Here is a 19,500-nt window from a genome sequence, read left to right as displayed (position 1 = left end):
AAGGCCTCAAGGCCGTGGGATACTAAGGTGTATGAACGAGGTCATACATTACAATGACTTGGCACTGTGACTTTCCAGAATGAACGAGATCATACATTACAATGACTTGGCACTTTCACTTTCCAGAAGACTCTGTCCCTCGATGGTGAAAAATGGCCGATAAGGTTATAATCTTTAACATGATGAATCATAGTATATACGATGGAACCAGTGTGACGTTGAAATCTCTGATGCCCTTCTTATTTAGTAGTAAGATCAAGCTCTTTTTGAGTCCTCCATAACAGGTTGGGCTATGTTGTATAGAACAAGACCTGACACAAGTATTAAGGTACCAAACAGGAAGAAGGGGCTTAAGCTTGCACCCTCGGGGAGATAAGGCAAAGGAAGGGAGAGAATGTAAATCGAAATAGGCACTGCAAAGTGAACCAGAAAAGGGATCCATTAGTAAAATGCATTTCAAATGGCATAAAATAGATTTGTTTACATGGTACAAAATACACGTTCAGCAAGGTACATGCTATGACTATGCATGCAAGCACGTAATCATTCCATTAATGTGACATGTGAGAGAGAGAGAGAGAGTTGACCTGCCAATGTTACAGCGAGTGAAGAAATAACGGCTGAGGATATTTTCAATAGATTGAGCACCGATATGTTGAACACCATGTTAATAACTATGTAAAGTAATGGCAGCAGTGGAGCCCCCTCACAACCTGGATTGCCAAATGCAACTTGTTATAACCAAATTTTATGGTGAATCTAAGTTACTAGGAGGAAATTGATTGACAAATGAAAGTGTTCGCAGCATGAATGCAAAAAACCTTGAACAGGGATATCAATCATTTTATAGCATTAACGGGAGTTCCAATACAGAGCCACTGGCTAAAAATTCTTCCTACTTTTAAGTGCATAGTTCAAAGAAACCTAGAGTCTAGTAATGAAGAGAACTACATCTTGAAGGAAAACAGTTCGCGGAAAAACATATTATTCAAGTCCTGAAATTTTATGCACCAATAGAGATGTTAATATCACTTCAACTTAAGTGAATTGCCTTAACTATTGTCAAGTCCAATACTGGGGCACTTACAGTGAAAGCAGATAGGATGGAAATTGGTGAAATACTAGATTTTGATTCAATAACTAAGTCTGAAATATGTAAAAGATGAAGCTAGATGGTAACTTTGTGGTGCGAAGGGCCAATTACTGCTCAGATTTAGAATTTACATCAAGCTGCTTATTCACAATCCAAATCCTATAGTGCTGAGTTTAGAAGTTTTTGTATCTTACCAAAAAAATCTACAGGAATAGGGTTTAAAACAAAAAAAGCAATACATCCATCATTGCATTAACTAAAATGTAAGAACTTGCCTGATGTACCAGCTCCAGTTTTCAGAAAGCATGCAGCCCCACTTTTTAAATATGAAGGAAGTTCTGAAAATGGTATGCCTTTCAAATTTGACAGAAAAGGCAGCAAAAGAAGCACAAAGAGAGCCTACAAGTTCAAGGAAACATCAAAATTCAACATAAAACATGTTAAAATCCAGTATTAAGGTCCCATGGTCAACAAGCATAAATTGAAATTACAAAATGTTAAAGATACTTGATGAAGATTGTAACAGCTTAAAATCTAAGATATCTGTTCGATTTGAGAACCATTTTTTTAGTAATGAACATCCATTATCACTAAACTTGATGCATAGAGCAGTTGAATCAGGTTCAGAATTGCTCTGGATTTTTGAACTATCTAAGATCTGCACTAAATGAACTTTTTCCAGGTGGGAATACTTTTCCCTTTCAATTTCCTTTTTTAGTTTAAAGAAGGGAAGAGCATGGATAGTGCTTGGTTATCTTTCATGGTAAGTTACTGTAAATATGGAAAAATTAATAGAAACATTAAAATCACCCTATCAAACTTAGATAAGGCAGAAAATAAATCCATTGTTGTACCATTAGAGTGGCCCCATCAAAAACATTCCTAAGATGGTATTTGAGCAAGATTGGTTCAATTATTTGTATAAATGAAGAACCATACAGCATGCATCAATAGGACTATAAAATAAACACAAGATTTTATAGCACTACATGAAACATACCTGAAATCCAGATCCAAATGAATTGACAACAAATATATCAAGTGACTTCCCCTGCGCATGAATTGATGGTAAAGTTTGAGCATAAATAAGAAAATAAACATGCCAACCTAATATGGAAAGCTAGTGGCAGAAAGGGCATACCTTGAGTCGCTTTGCAGCATCAATAAAAACAAATTCCTGTTTGAAGACAGATAAAAATGTTGTTGACCTTTTGCTCATACAATTCCATTAGAAATTATGAAAGATAGGAATTGCTTGAACCTTAATAATAGATGCACCAGCTTGAAAAGCTGCTGATGCTATCATCACTCCTGGCCACATAAGCTCAACTCCAGAGAGCATCTGGTCAGTATCAGAACCACTACAATTACAAAAGATTCAAACTACCATCAGATCTTACCCTAATGCAAGTAGCTATAATAAATCATAAATGTCTATATGGGGAACTCAAATCCTCAATGTGACAAGAATAATAGTATTGATTTCAGCTACATTTCTGCAATAGTCTTGACGAAGCAGTGCCCTAACAGAATTTATGTACTTTCCTAACCTTCAGCACTTTCACAAAAAGTGCTCTTATTTAAGAAGTGAACCTTTTCACTTGTGTTTGGCAGCCAAGTCAGATAATGACTCCTACAAGTAACAAAGATTTCCTTTATTCCAAAATCAAAATCTTGAGGTTCACCTCAGGCATTTTGAGCTGCTATGCCAAAGTGCAAGAAAATTAATTATGCTAATTGGAAGATTTGTACAGTCATTTCCTTTTCAGTAGCTTAAGGTATTAGGGAAATTTGTGTCAACAATATTACAATAACATACCAAGTGTCCATTAGTAGGTTAATTTCTGCTCAATAAAAATATATACAGACCATTTCAAATAAAGAAAAAGAAATTAAAGAAATAAATATTATTTTTCAATCTTAAGCGCCAAATAGTTACTGGCAGTGCCTCTTATGAGATATATACTAGAAGCTGTTCTACCACTTTGCATTGTGGCAACCTACATGAGATTGAAATACTTCAACAAACCCACAGCTAGGGTTCTTAGCAACAAAGTAGAAAAGATAACATACCTTGCAACAGCCACCACTACACCTATTGCTACAAGCAAGCAGCCGGCGATTTGGTTAATCGTATACTTCCTCCCCAATAGAATGGTTGAAAACGCTAGCTGCCACACTAAAAAGGTCTACAAAATAATAAAATTACAATTTCAATTCCTTTTTCCGAGAATAAATTATATTGTTAAACATCACATAAATTAACTATGAATGTTTAATCTTAAATTCAATAAGGGAAATTCTTTTGCATAATCCTTTACATTTCCGAACAAGTAGATTTACGGCAGGCATATTCTATCACAGGAAAAAAGGATGGGAAATAAAACCTGATTCAGTATCGGAATGGCCGGTCCTGGAAGCATTGCTGTAGAGATTAAAAAATAAATAAACGGTAAATGAAAAAATTAGCCAAAAGCAAAAGTCTTCAAAACAAAACATTATAGAATTGCATTTTTTGCATCTCAATTCATAAAAATGAATTCTTGAGCAGCTCTTTTGTAATTAACATTGTAAATTTACAGATCTAAAATTCTAATCAACGGTTCAAAAAGTTTGCACCTGCGGAAGCCATTCCACTGGCGACTCCAAGAGCTTCTAGAATACCAATGGCTATGAATCGTGATTTAGGCAACCCTAACATTTCATTAGTCACAATCCCCGCCCGGTATCGGACAAACAGAATCGAAAAATAAATCACCACGTACCTACATTTTTCAAATTAATTTTAAATTTTTTTCTCTTAGAAGAAATTAAAAATAAATTGAAGTAGAAAAGAATAGGAAAAAGGTTTACCCAAAAGTGGTAAGTTGAGCTAAAAAGAAAGGGTATTCTTTCATGGGAACGAGTGCGAGCTTGTAGAGAACGCGATTAGCAACGGCTAATGCGACAGTCACCGCGGAGGTGATTGTGAGTAGTTTAGCATCAGGATCGGGGTTCGGAGTTTTGCTTGAGGCGCGAACTATGAGATTAGGGCGGATGATGGGGGAGTTATTGCGTGGAACTTTGGTGATACTACGGGTGAGATTGAGATTGAGATTCCGGGGGAATGGAGAACGGTTTTGAGGGAGTGACATTGAGATGAGATAGTGAAGCTTAGCTGAATTGGAGTTGAGGAGGGAGTAGGTTCGGCAACGGGAGAGAACGGAACGGAACGACGACGTGGCGGGGAACGACATTGTAAGGAAGAAAAGTTGACTGAAGAAGAGGAGAGGGGGGGAGGAGCCAGTGAAGGATTTTGAAACTACTGGCTCTGTTTGGCTACGGGCGGAAACGATGGTCCGTCTATGAGTGTATTGTTTTGGAGCAGAAGTCTTGTGGTACCAAACACGCAATTCAATTATTTGCCATTTTGCTCTTTATAGAATGTCTTGTATAACATCTAGAGCTTATATAGTGTATATACACACACCAAAGAGAGGTTATATTTTAGAGACCTTTAATTGTAAAACAAATAAATAATAGAACCTTTTATAATTAAATATAATTAAATAATAGTGATAGAAATATTAACTCAATAATAACCTAGGAATATCAAAAGGAGGGTGAATTTAATTTAAAAATAAGTTTAATAAATTTAATATTTAATAAAGGTAAATTTGAATATAAGGTTCTCAAATTTATTTTCACTTTAAAATATATCAAAAGTAATTTGATACACAAATCAACAAATAAGTAAGTTGTAAACAAACTTTCAAAAATTCTTAACAAGTTAAGGAGTTTAATCCATTGTGAACAAATGCTTTTTAAAAGGTTTAAATATAACCTTTTCAACAATATTTTTAAGGCCAAGATTTAATCTTTATATCTTTCAAAGATTGGCCACAATCTCTAAATTCTATCTTTTAATGTTTTTTTCTCTCTTACAAGTTATAGCAAAGATATTTTTACAAGGAGAATTTTGCTCTTAAGTACAATATGGAAAGAGTATAATTGGTATAAGGATATACACAAAGAATATAAATGAAATTGCTTGTACAAAAGAAAAAAAAATTATATTATATAATTATGTGAATTTAGGCTTCATGTAATTTTTTTAAATTAAATCTTTATACTTTTTCAATTTGTTAATTTTAATCTAAAACTAACACTATTAAATTTTCAATATATTAAAGTGATATTTTAATTAAGTTGGTTAACTATTTTGTTGACGTAATATAATCATAATGAAATGGCATTGGTGGGATTAACAACAAGTTTATACTATATGGTGAAATGTTGATATAAATATGAATAGACAAAAATCCTCCATATTTTAACTCAAAACACTTTAATCTTAAATTAAATAAAATTAATAAAACATTAAAAGAGAAAAAAAAAAAAGAGAGAAGAAGACCATAAACAGGACCAGGAAATCTGCAAAAGACAACTAGAGGCCCAAGCACACCAGAAAGAAGAAAAAGGCCAGCCTTGCAACTATCACAACGATTCCAAAATAGTGAGTGCACAAGCATAACAGAAGAAATCCAAACAACCATAATATCACGAATCATCAAAACCCAGTAAACATCAACCATGGAGAGGTTAGAATAATGCAGGGAAAATGCGTTACATTTATCTTTACTTCTTTACCCAATCTCAGGTAAAGCTCAATCTTAATAAAAAGAAATATTGAATATTGGGTTTTGTCAATGAGATATTCTTACAATATTAGAAAAGAGATTGAAACATCAAATTCTAGCATTTTGTGAGATGAGTCAAATGACTCAATTTTAATTCGGTTGTTAGGTTTGTTTTTTCCTGTTTTTTTTTTTTTTGTTAATTTCATTTAATTAGGGTTAGAGTGTTTTAGATTAAAATTTGAAGGTTTTGTCCATTAAAATTTTCATCATGTCATTAAGTGTAACATTAATATAAATTCGATAATTCAATTAATACTTTATCATCATGATTATGTTTAGTTAATATATAATCAATATCACATTAATTTAATTAAAATATTATATTAACGTATTTAATGAAATAAATTTAACAGCATTAATTTCGGTTAAAAAATATAAAAATTTGATTTACATAAATTATTATAAAAAGATTAAATTTATATTTTTTTAACATATAGAAATTGAATATATAATTTAATTAAAAAATACATCTGTGCACCATTAACCGAAAATCTATTGAAATGATTTGGGGTTAAGCAAAATCTGACTTGAAAGCAAGGATGGGCTTATATTTTTGACCCATGAACATTCTAAATTCCCAGCTGATCAATAGCAGGAACATTCCAGAAGAAGGTGCGAGTCCTAGAAATGTGGTCAGAAACGGGCCCGGGAAAACCCAACTTATTGGCCAAGCAACAATCGCATTGTGCCACAGCAGCCTATATATATGCTCCCTTCAAATTTTCGCAACCTCTACCCAGCGTACAATTTTATGCCTGTGAAACCCACTTCCTCTGTTAGTGTTTAAGCTCTTCCTATTCGAATTCTTCTAATTACCAGCTTCGAAACAATGCCTCGCCGAAATTCTGCAGGTGAGAACTCGACCCGAATATGACTCGGTCTTAGCCATAGTTATTTGATTCCCGTTTAGTTTCTCCTCACGATGTTTCCTTTTTCTGCGATCCATTAGTTTTTCGTTTAAGAAAAGAGAAATGGAAATTTTCATTGTATTGTTATGATTTATGCTATAATTCCCGTGCATTTACATTTAAGAGTCCCTATTTTTGATGAATAATCGCTTCTTAGTATTCCATCTCTTCGTTTAGGAGTTTTCTCTGACAAATTTATTTGATTAAGTAAGTTTTGTCATGATACAAAAGATAAGAGTTAGGTATTTCGTTTGGTTTAGGCTAGTTTTGCTTTTAGCTTCATATTTGTGTTGATTTCGTGTTCATTTGGGGGAAGGGGGATTCAAAAGGTGCAGGGAGAGCTGTAAACTGGGGTGATTTATACCCGTTGTTATGCATTAGCGGTTGTGAAATTTTGGTAATATTCTTTAAGAGAATCAATTTTTGCGGACATTGGACGCACATTGCATTTTTCATTTGATTTTTGACTTATTGTTTGCATCATTCCCCCTTTTTCCAGTAGTTGTAGCACTGTAATTGACACAGACGGTGATCTTAAGCAGAAATTTTGATTTTGCAGGAAGGTCAGCTCCACGCCCTGCTGCCTCTGCACCATCCCATAATCCTCCGCTGCAACCTGGTAATTTTTATTTTATTGATGTAATATCTTTTCCATATCACGAGGACTGCACTCAATAAATAACTTCATCCGTAGTGCTTATTTCTCTCGCTAATTAATTATTTATTAAGGAAATTCAATAAGAACAGGGGTGAAGAGATGGCGAATTAGTAGAGCATATCCATTTTAATTTGCTTAGAATTTGGTATTTCAAGTGAATTTTTTTGAAATATTGTTTTTATAGTGTTTTTTATGAAGTGATGTTTATTTACTTTGGTAAAATAAATTGGTTATTGTTTGTTGCAGCTGCTTCTGCCCCTCCACCAGCACCTGGGCTTGGTGGAAGTGGATCTGTGGCCGGAGGAATTGGTGCTACTATTGCAGATGGTTAGTCAAAAGCTATTTTTTGTTAGTATTAGTAATTTTTTTATAGGCTATTGACATTCAATGGACTGTTTTTATTTTTCTTCTTTGTCTATGTGTAGGTTTGGCATGGGGTACTGGCACTGCTATGGCTCACAGGGCTGTTGATTCCATTTTTGGCCCTCGGGTCGTCAAACACGAGACTGTTGCTTCATCAGAACCAGCTGCTGCTGCTCCTGCACCAAACATGAACAGTCTTGCAAACTCTGATGCTTGTGGCAGTCAATCCAAAGCTCTAAGTGATGTATGAATCTTTTCATCCCATGTGTTTTTCATCTAATAGTCCTTGGTTTTGAGTGATGCTCCTGCATGTTGAGAGTAAAGTTTGCTGGTTGTTGTGCATTTTAATTCTACTTTCCAGACTAATGCTTCTTATTTTGCTTGCAGTGTCTGAGCAGCTATGGAAGTGATATCAGCAAATGCCAATTCTACATGGATATGCTGCAGGAATGCCGCAGGAGCTCTGGTGCATTATTGGGTGGTGCTTGATGCTCAACATCTCTCTAGTCAATAAGTAGTTTGAATAGGGTGTCTTGTTATTGGTGCACGGCATGAATTTGCTGGTGGAACTTGGCACCATGTATTAGTAAATAAGTCTCACAGAGCAACCAATTCCGGTAGACTTTCCATCCAAAAGTTCACATCCTGGCTTATCTTATATTCTACACTTCTCCTTGATGAAGCTTTATACCTTCTTTTTTATTTTGGGTTTATGCCCTAATCTTACTGCGATGGTTTGTAATTTTATTAGTTGTTTGCAAGATTAGCTGAAACTTTTTTTTGATCACTACCCGTAAAAACGAGCTTAAGCTAAAAATTGTATTAGTATTATACATGTACACCTTCTAAGGCCGTAGTCTAGTCAGTATCATGGAAAATGCTTCCTTGTTCAACAGGCAAAGTCACTAATTTAAAGACAAAAACAAGAATATGGCGTTTAATATTAGATAAAAGCGTTAATTCAAATAAAGAAGTAAGATCATGGTTTAATTAAAGCTTGTTGTGCAACTTACATACTCTTTTTGTTTAGCATTTTAGTACATTTTAATCACGTTGCAGTAACTAATTATCCAATTTTTATTTCCTTCTTTAAAAAATTAAACACTGATATATCTTCCCGTGATCCAAAGGAGAAGAGTACATCTTCTTACGGTGCACTTGCCCTTTCCTTAAGAAACGACCATAAAAATTACCAGTGTTCATCTTTGCGAGCGAACATGCTTTGGTCAATGCTTCAACTAACGTAGTTGATATACCTGAATATCTGTCTGATCATGCGACTCAAATGAGAACGCTTGAACTCAGCATCGCCGCGGCTAATTCGATTGACGATTGGTCCTCACTTCGGCGGGTAACACTTTTCCACCAAACCCGATATTTTATTTTAATTTGGTTTGACCACAATCGACTACCAGTTTTCCCCAACTCTGTTCTCTCGTAAACCGAAAAACCCACTTCAAAAAATGTCAGTAAAAGGAAATTTCTTAGGCTCTACCTCTTCAAAATGCTGAAAAGGAGCGAAAGAGAACATCCAGAAGTGAAGTTGAACAAATGGGTATTTGCAAAGTTTTTCTCGAGCTCTTAGCAAGTATCTTAACTGTTCTCTGTTGGTACGCAATTGGTGTTTTCTTCTCTTTTTCTCTGTTTTCTCTTTGTCAATTTTTTATTGTCTTTAAACTTTCTGTAATGCGATAAGATGCTAGATTTGATTACTTTTCTGATTTAAGCTTTCTCCAAAGCTTATTAAGTATTTGCCTCAGATTCTCTAACCGATGCTTTATTAAATTCGTATCGATCTGCAGGCCTTCATTCACTTTAATTTATCCCTTGTGAGTAGCTATCGTCTTGATTTTTCTCATTACATCTTGATATACTGAATGCGGGTTTTATTTCTATATTGAGTGGGATTTAGCATCTGTGCAGATGATTTTCTCTTCTTCTTTTTTTCCTGTTTAAATTGCAGATATGTTTCAATTCGGACGGTGGAGAATAATTCTTCCTTCAAAAGTCAGCAATGTCTGACATACTGGGTTCTGTTTGCTTTGATCACAATGGTGGAGCTGACGCTTGGGAAGTTTTTGAATTGGTAATTTGGGCTTTTAGAGTTGCGATTGGTAGTTTACATTGTTTAATCATGTTTTGGCTTTGTTTTTGTAGTTCAACTTGGAAATTTATGAGCTTATTATATAATTTGATGGAACTAGTAAGAGTTGAAACCTGCCACTAGCGTCCATGTTTGCATATGTTGGTCTTGGTGTTTGCTAGAATTTTCTCACTGAATTTTGTGCTTGGGTTTTGTTTTTATCATGGCAGGTTTCCTTTTTGGCCCTATGCAAAGGGTGTTGCCACCATATTGCTGGTCACGCCTTACTTTGGTGGTGCTTCTTATGTCTTCAAGCATTTAATCAGACCTTATTTTAGTGAGAAAATATGGTACATCCTGTTCTTGCCAAAGAAGAAGGACATCGTATCCGAAGCACAGAATGGCATCCTTGATGATGCTGATACAAGCAGACTCAAGAACGGGCCAAAATTGGAGAAACTAATTATCAATGGCGAGGTAGGTTTATACATTGATGATTTTAGGATAGATCATAAGCTCAACAAATCACAACACTGGGCATCTGCAAAGGGAAGTTCTATGTAAAAATGTGCTAATAAATTACTGAATTGGGAAAAGGACGCAAAGATTTTTTTCCCAGTCCTTATCAACTTCCTTCTTTAATTCATAGGAGTTTCATAGTTTGTTTGTCAGTCGTCAGCTTGATTTTGATTAAATCAGGTTGTCATGAGTTCATATGGAATTCCTTTTCCTTTTTGTGTTTCTCTATGCCAGGGAAATTTTGATCGTAGTTCTGACAAAAAAGAGGTGAATTCTACTTGGTTAACCAATCCAAAGAGAGTTCAAAAGGAATGGAGCTGTGTACTTTGTCTGATAAGTGCTTCAAGTGAAAAATGTTTAAAGAAACACTTTCGAGGGAAGAAACACAAAACCAAGGAAGATGAGCTCAGAGCAGACGCACTGGCATTGAGGGCCACTTGTAAGTTATCTTCAGTGTCAAAGAAAGCTGGGAGGGTTGTTTTTCTCAGAAACCTGAACATTGAAAGCCTTCTAAATCCTGTCACCAGGTCAATTAGATGGTGTAGATGGAAGAAGCCAAAGATAGGATGCATAAAATTAAATACAGATGGATCTGTAGATCCAGAAAATGCAGGTTTTGGTGGTTTGCTTCGCGATTATAAGGGTGATCCGTTATGTGCTTTTGTCTCTAAAGCTCCTCAAGATGATATTTTCTTGGTTGAACTATGGGCAATTTGGAGGGGTCTTGTTCTTGCTTCAGGTTTAGGTATTAAAGTAATATGGGTTGAATCTGATTCGATGAGCGTTGTGAAAACCATTAACCGAGAGCAGTGTTATGGTGCAAAGTGTAGTCGCTGTTTGAAGCAAATCTGGAAGCTTCTAACTAAGTTTGACAATTATGGGGTTACTCATTCATGGCGGGAAACTAATAAAGCAGCTGATCATCTTTCAAGGATGGTTCTCAGGGAAAGTGATGCAGTCTTGTGGCCTGTTGACTTTCCTGATAGCCTTAACAATATTATCAAGGATGATGCAAGGGGCAAGATTTACTTTAGACGTTAGCATCTGATATTGACTTTATAACCAAAAGAATGGGGAAAAAATATGAAGATGATTTGAGGTCGTTCAGCTTTGGTGTAGGGTAGTAATTAGAACACGTGGTGTTGTATAAGATTTCTTAGATGGTTTGTTCTTGCATTTGGAGTATAGGATTTAAACTCTGGTGAGTTCTCAAACTCCGGGAAGACCTTTACCTTGTGAGATACTGACTGCTTAGGTGCCTGTGGCAACTCGTGATCAGGAACCAAGAAAACTTGCACATTTCAACCGGAGGCAGTAAGGCACCCATTTGAAGTCTCAAGTTCTTACTATCATGGAAATCACGGTCGGGCCCGAGTTCTTGGTCTTGTACGTTTCGTCAATTGGTCATGTACATTCTCCTTGACCAATATGAACCCTTCTATATGTATATTGGTGGCTTCATGACATAATAACATACTTTAGAAAAGTAAGCATTCTTTTGTTAAGCAAAGGTAGGTTTTTATTTATAAATCTAATATTCACATTATCTTATCTTTTTATCGATATAAGATTCGTAATATTTTATTTCATTTAATTATGAAACACTTTCATAGTATTGTTTAATTGAATCAATCGTGCAATCTCTTTTACTCATAGAATAGAGATATTATACTTTGATTCAAATTTATTTTAATTTTAATATTTTTTATAAGGGGTTTCATATTAATAAAGAATTAAATCTGTTTTGATATTATTTATTACGAGTTCATGTTTTCATTTCACATATTCAATCTAAAAGATATATGAAAGTAAGTTTTTATTTATGAATTTAAATTTATTTATTTATTTTTAATATAAAAATCGTGACATTTGGACAAAATCATTTTTAATAGCTCTTGGTTTGAGTTCTACGTTCTTGGGCTGGATCAAGTTTGAAGCAAGAGTTTAACCAAGAAAAATGGAAATAGGATAATCATTTTGGACCACCCATCGATCGGAGAATATCTCAGGAGCCGGCCCACAATGTGACCCACCAGGAGCCTCAAGGCCTCAAGTGAAAGAGTAACGGCCTACAAAGTTAAAATTCAAATGCCGTTTAGCAAATTTAAATTTCGAAGCAATTAAGGCAATGATCTCTTACAACTTAGAGTAGTCGGCACAAGTCAAAAGCAGAGAACAAGAAACAAAGCAAGATTCAAAAAACAGCTCCTCTGCGACACTGCGAGTTCCTTCCCTCTCTTTTTGTTGGTCGCTCTCCGTCATGGCGGAATCTCGATTCCCTAACTCTTATCTCGAACACTCCAAATTCCTAAGCCCAAATTCTAGGCCTTGCAGTTTCTCAAACTGCGAAGAAAATCCCGAAAATAACATGAATACTGAATACGACAATGTACACGAAGATGAATTCGATTCAGCACTGTGCATTTCTGGTTCAAGATTGATTAAATCTGGTTGTATAAGCTCCCAAAACACAGGTTTTTTTCTTTTTCTAATTTACACTCATTCTCCTTTTCGTCAATTCTTGTTTCTTTATGTACCTTAGTCCGAGTTTAATGTTCATTTTTGTCTTTTGATTCTCTTTGGCTGCAATGAAGAAAATGCAAGTTAATATGCGAAACCAAGAATCTCTAGATCTTTAGAATTTCTTTTCATATCAATTTGCTAAAATTGTCAGTTAGTTGCTGTAAAACAGGAAGAAGATAAAACTTCAAAATTCTTTTTGTTTAGTTCTCTTTTTTATTTTTAAATTACTGTTTAGGGAGGATTCTCGCATGTGGATAACGGTTGAATTCAAAAAAGATTTATTATTAATTTAAATGTAGAATTCACTGTTTTGTTTTGATCCAGACAATGCTGTAATGTTTTTAAATGCTGGAGGTGGGACTGTAAAGAAAGAAGGAACGCGCACAATCGATGTTTGTGGTGATAGCTTTTTCGAAGGAGGGGATGTCTTGAGAACCGGTGAAAGCATAAATGATGGCGGCGATATTCCATCGATTTATCAATCGGCACGTTTTGGAAACTTCACTTATCGCTTCAATGATTTTTCCCCGGGTGACTATTTGGTTGATCTTCATTTCGCAGAAATAGTAAACACCAATGGTCCTAAAGGAATGAGAGTTTTTGATGTCTTCATTCAAGGAGACAAGGCAAGTGAATTTGAATAAGACTTTGATGCATAAAGTTGTTTGGTTCATTGATTTTGATGAAGTGCTGTTTTTTTGTCCCAAAAATGTCAGGTATTGTCTGAACTTGATATATACTCTATTGTTGGAGCAAACAAGCCGTTACAAGTGGTGGATATTAGAGTTTCAGTGGGAGAGGACAGGGTGATCGTTATAAAGTTTGAAAGAGTTTGTGGAAGCCCAATAGTTAATGGGATTTGCATAAAACGGGCAACAGAATTACCTGGTATCTTCCTTCCTTCATGTTAGTTTGCTATATTTATGAATATTTCCCGGGGAGACTTCCTGGTTTGCTTATTTATTTTTCTTCTGTAGTGGATAAAGCATCTCAAGTGAAATGCGATAATTTAGTATGTAACAATTGTGCTGCTGAAATGGAAATTTCATCACCTCAGGTTAGACTGGAACCTTTCGATTGAGACCTTGAAGTGTAAAAGATTTTTTCGTAATCATTTATTTTATATTCATGTGGTTTGCAGAAGAAACATATGAGGATGAAATTTACAGCAAATTATGAAAAGAAGATACAAGAGCTGAAGAATCTGTGCCAGCTGAAGACAGATGAATGCTATGAGGCTTGGATGTCATTAACAGCTACAAATGAGCAACTAGAGAAGGTCAGGATGGAACTTGACAACAAGTTCTTCCAAAATATGTATTTAGGTAAGCAGAGGTTTAGCTGAATGTCTTGATGTGAAAGGACAATTGAGGGAGTGGAGGTTGCTAATGTGATTAAAAAAGAACCTATGAAAATATAAGAGCCATTCTTTTTGCTAGAAAACTGAAACTCTTCTAACCATGCCTAATGTTGATACAGATCAAACCTTGGAAAGACAAACTGCGAAGCTGAAGGATGTTTCTTCTAAATATAAATGTGATAAGAGATTTTGGATTGCTTCGATCGACGAGTTGGAGAGAAAAATAAAGGTAAACTATATTTTTTTGTCTACAAATTGTATAAATCTTCTTGACACCTGCTCAAACATCAAAGGGGCTTTCATATCCACTGATCCATTGCAGACCATGAAGCAAGAGCATTCTCAGCTCTCTAATAAGGCTCATGAGTGTGCTGATTCAATTCCACAATTAAGCAAGATGATATTTGCAGTTCAAGCATTGGGTGAGTATGCATTACGAAGCAACTAATTTTTTCGTAAAAGCCTCTATACCTAATAATTATCTGAACTGCAGTTGCACAGTGTGAAGATTTAAAATTGAAGTTCAATGAGGAGCAGGCGGTGAGGAGAAAGCTGCATAACCAGATAGAGGAAGCAAAAGGCATGTTTTGATGTTTAAAACTTTTGCATTTTACTTTTCATATTTGAATTGTAAAGTGAACTGACCCAAGCTTGCTTATATAATCATAATTTTCAGGAAACATTAGAGTGTTCTGTAGGTGCCGTCCATTAAGTAAGGGGGAGGCTTCAGCTGGGTATGCAACAGTTGTAGATTTTACTGCAGCTAAGGATGGAGATATGGGGATACTTACAGGCAGCTCGATGAAGAAAAATTTCAAATTTGATCGAGTTTATACACCTAAGGATGATCAAGGTTAAGACCTCTAAATAGGCTCTCTAAATAACAAAACTAAAGAATTAAAGGCACCAAACTTTTCTGTCAAGCGTACCTCACCCAAATTCACAGTATATTTAATAACAAAAAGAACAGTGAATACTATAAATAGATTTTCTTTAGCTTAATTTTTTTTTAGTATTTTAGGAAATATATCCCAACAGGTCAGATTATTTTTCCTCCTTTGGCTATCTCTCCAGCTGAAATGTCATTTATTGCTTTTTATTACCTGTTGGGAAATCTGGAAATTGCATGCTTCAGTATCATTGATTTTCTGACTGTGTAGGTTTGTAGCAAAATAAAAAAAATCTTAACCAAATTAATTTGTTAATCCCATTAGTTTGACTGGGTTTTTGTCAAAGGCTGAAGGATCTTTGAAGATGCAATAACTCATGGAATTGATTTGCAGCGGAGAATAAGGAAAAAAAAAAGTATTTTAATTCAAATTATTTTCTGCTGGTACAGTTGATGTGTTTGCAGATGCTTCCCCTATGGTAACGTCAGTGTTAGATGGCTACAATGTTTGTATATTTGCATATGGGCAGACAGGGACAGGGAAGACTTTTACCATGGAAGGTACAGAGCAAAATCGAGGAGTGAACTATAGAACCTTAGAGCAGTTGTTTGAAATTGTTGATGAGCGGAAAGAAACTTATACATACAGTATATTTGTTAGTGTGCTTGAAGTCTACAATGAGCAAATTAGAGACTTGCTTGCAACTGCGCCAACTTCAAAAAAGTAAAGTCAAAATCTTATTCATACAATGCAATTAGTTTCAGCTCGGTGTATTTTTGTCATAACTGTAGGCATTACTATTGATTGGATCTGCTCTATGTTTTAGGCTGGAGATAAGGCAGGCTTCAGAGGGGTTTCATCATGTGCCTGGGATAGTGGAAGCCAAAGTTGAAAATATTAAGGAGGTTTGGAATGTTCTGCAGGCTGGAAACAGTGCAAGAGCTGTAGGGTCAAATAATGTGAATGAGCATAGTAGCCGATCTCATTGGTTAGTATCGCCAAGAACCTTTTTGTTATGAGTAGCTTTGGTTTTCGCTTGAGGCAGAAAGCAAATTAGTGGTCTTTGCTACAGTATGCTATGGTCTCTGTTATAACCATTTTCATATTTGTTTTAATTGCAAATGTTGTTCCTGTTCTCTCAATCTGTATAAAATGATAAGAGGAAAGAGTTTGTATGTTATAGAAGACAATGTTGGTTTCATATATCTATTGTTTTTGTAGCATGCTCTGCATATTGGTAAGAGCAAAGAATTTGATCAGTGGTGAATGCACCAAGAGCAAGCTATGGCTTGTGGATTTGGCCGGTAGTGAAAGGCTAGCAAAAACTGAGGTGCAAGGAGAACGGCTCAAGGAAGCCCAAAACATCAACAGATCACTTTCCGCTTTAGGAGATGTGATTTCTGCTTTGGCAACCAAAAGCATCCACATCCCATATAGGTTTGCTATTCATCTCGATGTATTCCAGATGTCTATTGCTGTTTTCAAGTATTCAGATATTTATCTAGTGGGTTTTGCAGGAATTCCAAGCTCACACATCTACTCCAAGATTCCTTAGGTAGGCAGTCATATGTTGATGGGTCTTATTTGAATATCCTATTAGTCAACTGTGAAAATGTTCAAGTTTAGACTCCTAAAAAAATCGAGGTTATTTGCTCTTGTATGTATGAGCACATTTACAACAGTGCTCAGAGTTCGCAAGTGAATGCTTTTATATGGAATATGGTGCACTTGCAACGATGACAAGTTATTAATTTTGTTATCATATGAAGGGAACAAAAGCATTAAATATCTGCCATTTTTAAAAGCCTGTATTCATCTGCTGTAGGGGGTGACTCTAAAACCTTGATGTTTGTACAAATCAGCCCTTCAGAGCAGGACTTAGGTGAGACCCTAAGTTCTTTAAATTTTGCAAGTCGGGTTCGAGGGGTTGAGTTGGGTCTGGTAAAGAAGCAGGTTGACACTGCTGAGCTTCAAAAGTTGAAACAAATGGTAAGCTCATTGATGGTTTATTTAAATTACAGAATCAAGCACAAAACAAGCATGTTGAAGTGGATTTCTTTCCATACTTGAGCCTGAACGTGTGGTGTACCTTTTTTCCCTGATATTCCTCATGAACTATTGAAGCTTGATAAAGCAAAGCAAGAATTGAGATTAAAAGACGAAGCTCTAAGAAAGTCAGAAGAGAACTATCACAACTTAGAGGGTAAAGCCAAAGGTAGGGATCAGCTTTGCAAAATCCAAGAAGAAAAGCTTAATGAGCTTGAAGACCAACTTGCATCCAAGACAGAGTTATGTAGACAACTAGAGAGGCAGTTATTGCAACTTTCAGAAAGAATGATGGAGAAGGAAGAAATTTGCTCAAATTTTCAGCTGAAGGTTGATGTCAATTGAATAAGCTAGGTTTTGTATCCTTTTAGTTTTTTTGTTCTAAGTAACTGTATGCGACGTTTGACTTGTATTGCCACCACAGGTTGAGGCGGCAGAGAACAAACTGAAAGAGTGTGAGCAGACAGTGTCCTTGACTCTACAGCGCAAGGTTTTCTGCTTTCAATGAAACTTTGACATTTTAACTTTATTGACAAATTGTTAAATTTGATATATACTTAAGCATATGGCCAACTTGGCAAGAATATTAATTTATCAGTGTCACCAAGGGATGATGCATTGGGGGAAAGAAGAAAGAGTGTCCAAAAGATTGTTATACATATAAAGTTAAGAGGCTCAAAGTTGCATTTTTAAATTGATTGTTTGTATTACTTGTCACAGGTCAAGCAGCTTGAGGGCATATTGAAAGAGAGAACAGGGGAGTTTGAGCTTCATTCAGGGAGGCTACAGCAAAAGGTGATTGTAACCAATGAAAATTTTGACTTGCTAGCATCATTTTCTTTTGTACATTGTTTTTTACTTCAACAATTATTGGTAATTGCTGTTATTGATGCCATTAGATATATACATACCATTGTGCCAACTCCGGACTCCTTTCTGATAAAATTTTCTAATGGTAAACAAATACAGCGAAGAGTGGTTGGTGGAAACCAAATTTGGTAATTCATTGATAAAGCAAATAGCCATAAAACCTTTTTTTTTCCTTTGATTGGCATTCCTGAAAGAATCCTGTCTGGCATTGGACATGATATAAAAAATAGAAATCATTTGTCTCTTTTCTGTTGATGCAGGTTAAAGAACTTGAGAACAAGCTGAAAATGGAGGGAGAAAGTGGAGGATCTCTACTGCATCAACAAAAGGTTCTTCCTGTCCTCGATGTTAGTAGGAATTGAAGTTTAGGACGGTACGGTGAAATACTAATCCCTTGCTGTGTAATTACAGGTTAATGAACTCGAACAAAAGTTAAGACAACACCAGGAGGAGCCTCTGCGGCAAGTATATTCTGCAGAGAAGTTACTAGGCACACCTATCGCGACATCAACAACAGAAGCCATATCTGGCATGGATCCTCCAAGTCTAAGGAGCTTAAACTGTAATAGCAGAACGAGGAATATGGGGTCTGACTTATTGAAAGGTACTGATTCCCTCCGAGAGTTGAGGAGAAAAAAGCAGGTACAGAGCAAAGGGACCGAGAACAATCTTTTACTATCATCTTCTCTTCTTGACAAGAAGACGTTATCAACTGAATCAAATAAGGCGAGGCAAGTTGACACATCTAGAGCTTTAGCTAGGATTACAAGGAGTACAAAGTCAGTCAATACTGTTGGAAAAGCCTTGTCCAGCTACAAAATCAACAGAGATCAGGCTACAGGACTTAGAGAGAGCAGCAGCAAGTTGAAGATGTGGTTAAGATGATAGGGGAGTGGAAGTAATGTTTATATTGTGTTAGCCTTTGTTCTCTCCCTCTCAAGGATCTTATCTTATACTAATGTGTAATCAAGTATTAAGTTTACCTCATTGTTACCATTTTTTGTTTAAATTAAAGTTTGGCCCAAAAAAAATTTCATGCCAAGTTTACCTCAATTTTCTTGAGGGCATAACAGTAAAAGTGAGTAAACATAAGTATACAATCTACATATGTTTGTTAAAACATTCATCGAACTACATTAACCCATTCCTATTTTGGGCTATGTTCTAGCGAATTTTTATTAAAACAGTCGAGAAATAAAATGTGTTAATTAATGCTAATTTTTAATTATAATATTGTTATAAACTATCATATGCCTATTAAACTACATTTTTATGGTAAATTAATGCTGATTCTTAATTATAATGATTGTTACAAATAATATTTTTCCATTATCTTGTATTTTTTAAATTTATCCATTAACTTGTTTTATCATTTTTCGTTTTATCCCAATATATATAAAGATCAAAAGTGAAGATATTATGTGACATTACTGTGAACAAATCCAAAGATCTTTTGCTATCTCAAACATAATGGAAAGAATGAAAAGACGTAAGCTTTGAGGGAGAGT

At 35.4% G+C, this 19,500-nt stretch overlaps 4 protein-coding genes across 5 annotated transcripts; 3 read left to right on the top strand and 1 right to left on the bottom strand.

Annotated features, from left to right (window-relative positions):
• Nucleotides 1–6: 6 nt before the first annotated feature.
• Nucleotides 7–4,493, bottom strand: CLT2 (CRT (chloroquine-resistance transporter)-like transporter 2). The gene is made up of 10 exons (XM_021428712.1): nucleotides 3,947–4,493; nucleotides 3,713–3,858; nucleotides 3,481–3,518; nucleotides 3,167–3,282; nucleotides 2,355–2,454; nucleotides 2,235–2,270; nucleotides 2,094–2,144; nucleotides 1,369–1,492; nucleotides 588–713; nucleotides 7–413 (listed from the first exon to the last, which is right to left on the bottom strand). The coding sequence occupies exons 1-10, from the start codon at nucleotides 4,327–4,329 to the stop codon at nucleotides 256–258; spliced, it is 1,278 nt and encodes a 425-aa protein (XP_021284387.1). The 5' UTR covers nucleotides 4,330–4,493; the 3' UTR covers nucleotides 7–255.
• A 1,971-nt stretch (nucleotides 4,494–6,464) lies between these two features.
• On the top strand, nucleotides 6,465–8,488 carry LOC110416940 (uncharacterized). Its single transcript, XM_021429088.2, has 5 exons — nucleotides 6,465–6,623; nucleotides 7,240–7,299; nucleotides 7,585–7,665; nucleotides 7,764–7,945; nucleotides 8,089–8,488. The coding sequence occupies exons 1-5, from the start codon at nucleotides 6,602–6,604 to the stop codon at nucleotides 8,188–8,190; spliced, it is 447 nt and encodes a 148-aa protein (XP_021284763.1). The 5' UTR covers nucleotides 6,465–6,601; the 3' UTR covers nucleotides 8,191–8,488.
• Nucleotides 8,489–8,835: 347 nt separating this feature from the next.
• Nucleotides 8,836–11,895, top strand: LOC110416629 (uncharacterized). 2 transcript variants are annotated; one of them, XM_021428657.2, is made up of 5 exons: nucleotides 8,836–9,256; nucleotides 9,504–9,530; nucleotides 9,665–9,787; nucleotides 10,015–10,261; nucleotides 10,538–11,895. In XM_021428657.2, the coding sequence occupies exons 3-5, from the start codon at nucleotides 9,753–9,755 to the stop codon at nucleotides 11,342–11,344; spliced, it is 1,089 nt and encodes a 362-aa protein (XP_021284332.1). In that variant the 5' UTR covers nucleotides 8,836–9,256; nucleotides 9,504–9,530; nucleotides 9,665–9,752; the 3' UTR covers nucleotides 11,345–11,895. The 2 variants fall into 2 exon arrangements, with proteins under 2 accessions (XP_021284332.1, XP_021284331.1); XM_021428656.2 differs by having other exon boundaries at nucleotides 8,836–9,311.
• Nucleotides 11,896–12,421: 526 nt separating this feature from the next.
• Nucleotides 12,422–19,118, top strand: LOC110416284 (kinesin-like protein KIN-14R). The gene is made up of 19 exons (XM_021428235.2): nucleotides 12,422–12,777; nucleotides 13,151–13,452; nucleotides 13,543–13,714; nucleotides 13,804–13,883; nucleotides 13,968–14,151; nucleotides 14,306–14,415; nucleotides 14,509–14,608; nucleotides 14,680–14,766; nucleotides 14,863–15,039; nucleotides 15,526–15,799; nucleotides 15,903–16,064; nucleotides 16,298–16,513; nucleotides 16,594–16,631; nucleotides 16,902–17,065; nucleotides 17,201–17,452; nucleotides 17,547–17,612; nucleotides 17,843–17,917; nucleotides 18,253–18,321; nucleotides 18,404–19,118. Exons 1-19 carry the CDS (start codon nucleotides 12,564–12,566, stop codon nucleotides 18,875–18,877), a joined length of 3,216 nt encoding a protein of 1,071 aa, XP_021283910.1. The 5' UTR covers nucleotides 12,422–12,563; the 3' UTR covers nucleotides 18,878–19,118.
• Nucleotides 19,119–19,500: the final 382 nt, after the last annotated feature.

Source organism: Theobroma umbraticum, unplaced genomic scaffold, assembly GCF_002168275.2.
Source record: "Theobroma umbraticum cultivar Fairchild unplaced genomic scaffold, ASM216827v3 scaffold_51.0, whole genome shotgun sequence".
NCBI lineage: Eukaryota > Viridiplantae > Streptophyta > Magnoliopsida > Malvales > Malvaceae > Theobroma > Theobroma umbraticum.
The sequence above is the reverse complement of the archived record's forward strand: the minus strand, read 5'-3'. Positions and strand labels throughout refer to the sequence as shown.

What these genes read in the sequence shown, in the direction of transcription:
- CLT2 (XM_021428712.1), bottom strand. Translation starts at nt 4,329, where the DNA reads ATGTCGTTCCCCGCCACGTCGTCGTTCCGTTCCGTTCTCTCCCGTTGC. An exon ending in ATGCTGCAAAGCGACTCAAG is followed by an intron (nt 2,145 to 2,234) that starts GTATGCCCTTTC and finishes ATTCATGCGCAG; the next exon opens with GGGAAGTCACTTGATATATT. An exon ending in AACTGGAGCTGGTACATCAG is followed by an intron (nt 714 to 1,368) that starts GCAAGTTCTTAC and finishes TTGGCAATCCAG; the next exon opens with GTTGTGAGGGGGCTCCACTG.
- LOC110416940 (XM_021429088.2), top strand. Translation starts at nt 6,602, where the DNA reads ATGCCTCGCCGAAATTCTGCAG. An exon ending in TAATCCTCCGCTGCAACCTG is followed by an intron (nt 7,300 to 7,584) that starts GTAATTTTTATT and finishes TGTTTGTTGCAG; the next exon opens with CTGCTTCTGCCCCTCCACCA. An exon ending in TGGTGCTACTATTGCAGATG is followed by an intron (nt 7,666 to 7,763) that starts GTTAGTCAAAAG and finishes GTCTATGTGTAG; the next exon opens with GTTTGGCATGGGGTACTGGC.
- LOC110416629 (XM_021428656.2), top strand. Translation starts at nt 9,253, where the DNA reads ATGGGTATTTGCAAAGTTTTTCTCGAGCTCTTAGCAAGTATCTTAACT. An exon ending in CTTGGGAAGTTTTTGAATTG is followed by an intron (nt 9,788 to 10,014) that starts GTAATTTGGGCT and finishes TTATCATGGCAG; the next exon opens with GTTTCCTTTTTGGCCCTATG. An exon ending in AACTAATTATCAATGGCGAG is followed by an intron (nt 10,262 to 10,537) that starts GTAGGTTTATAC and finishes TCTCTATGCCAG; the next exon opens with GGAAATTTTGATCGTAGTTC.
- LOC110416284 (XM_021428235.2), top strand. Translation starts at nt 12,564, where the DNA reads ATGGCGGAATCTCGATTCCCTAACTCTTATCTCGAACACTCCAAATTC. An exon ending in CTTCCAAAATATGTATTTAG is followed by an intron (nt 14,152 to 14,305) that starts GTAAGCAGAGGT and finishes ATGTTGATACAG; the next exon opens with ATCAAACCTTGGAAAGACAA. An exon ending in TTCAAAAGTTGAAACAAATG is followed by an intron (nt 17,066 to 17,200) that starts GTAAGCTCATTG and finishes GAACTATTGAAG; the next exon opens with CTTGATAAAGCAAAGCAAGA.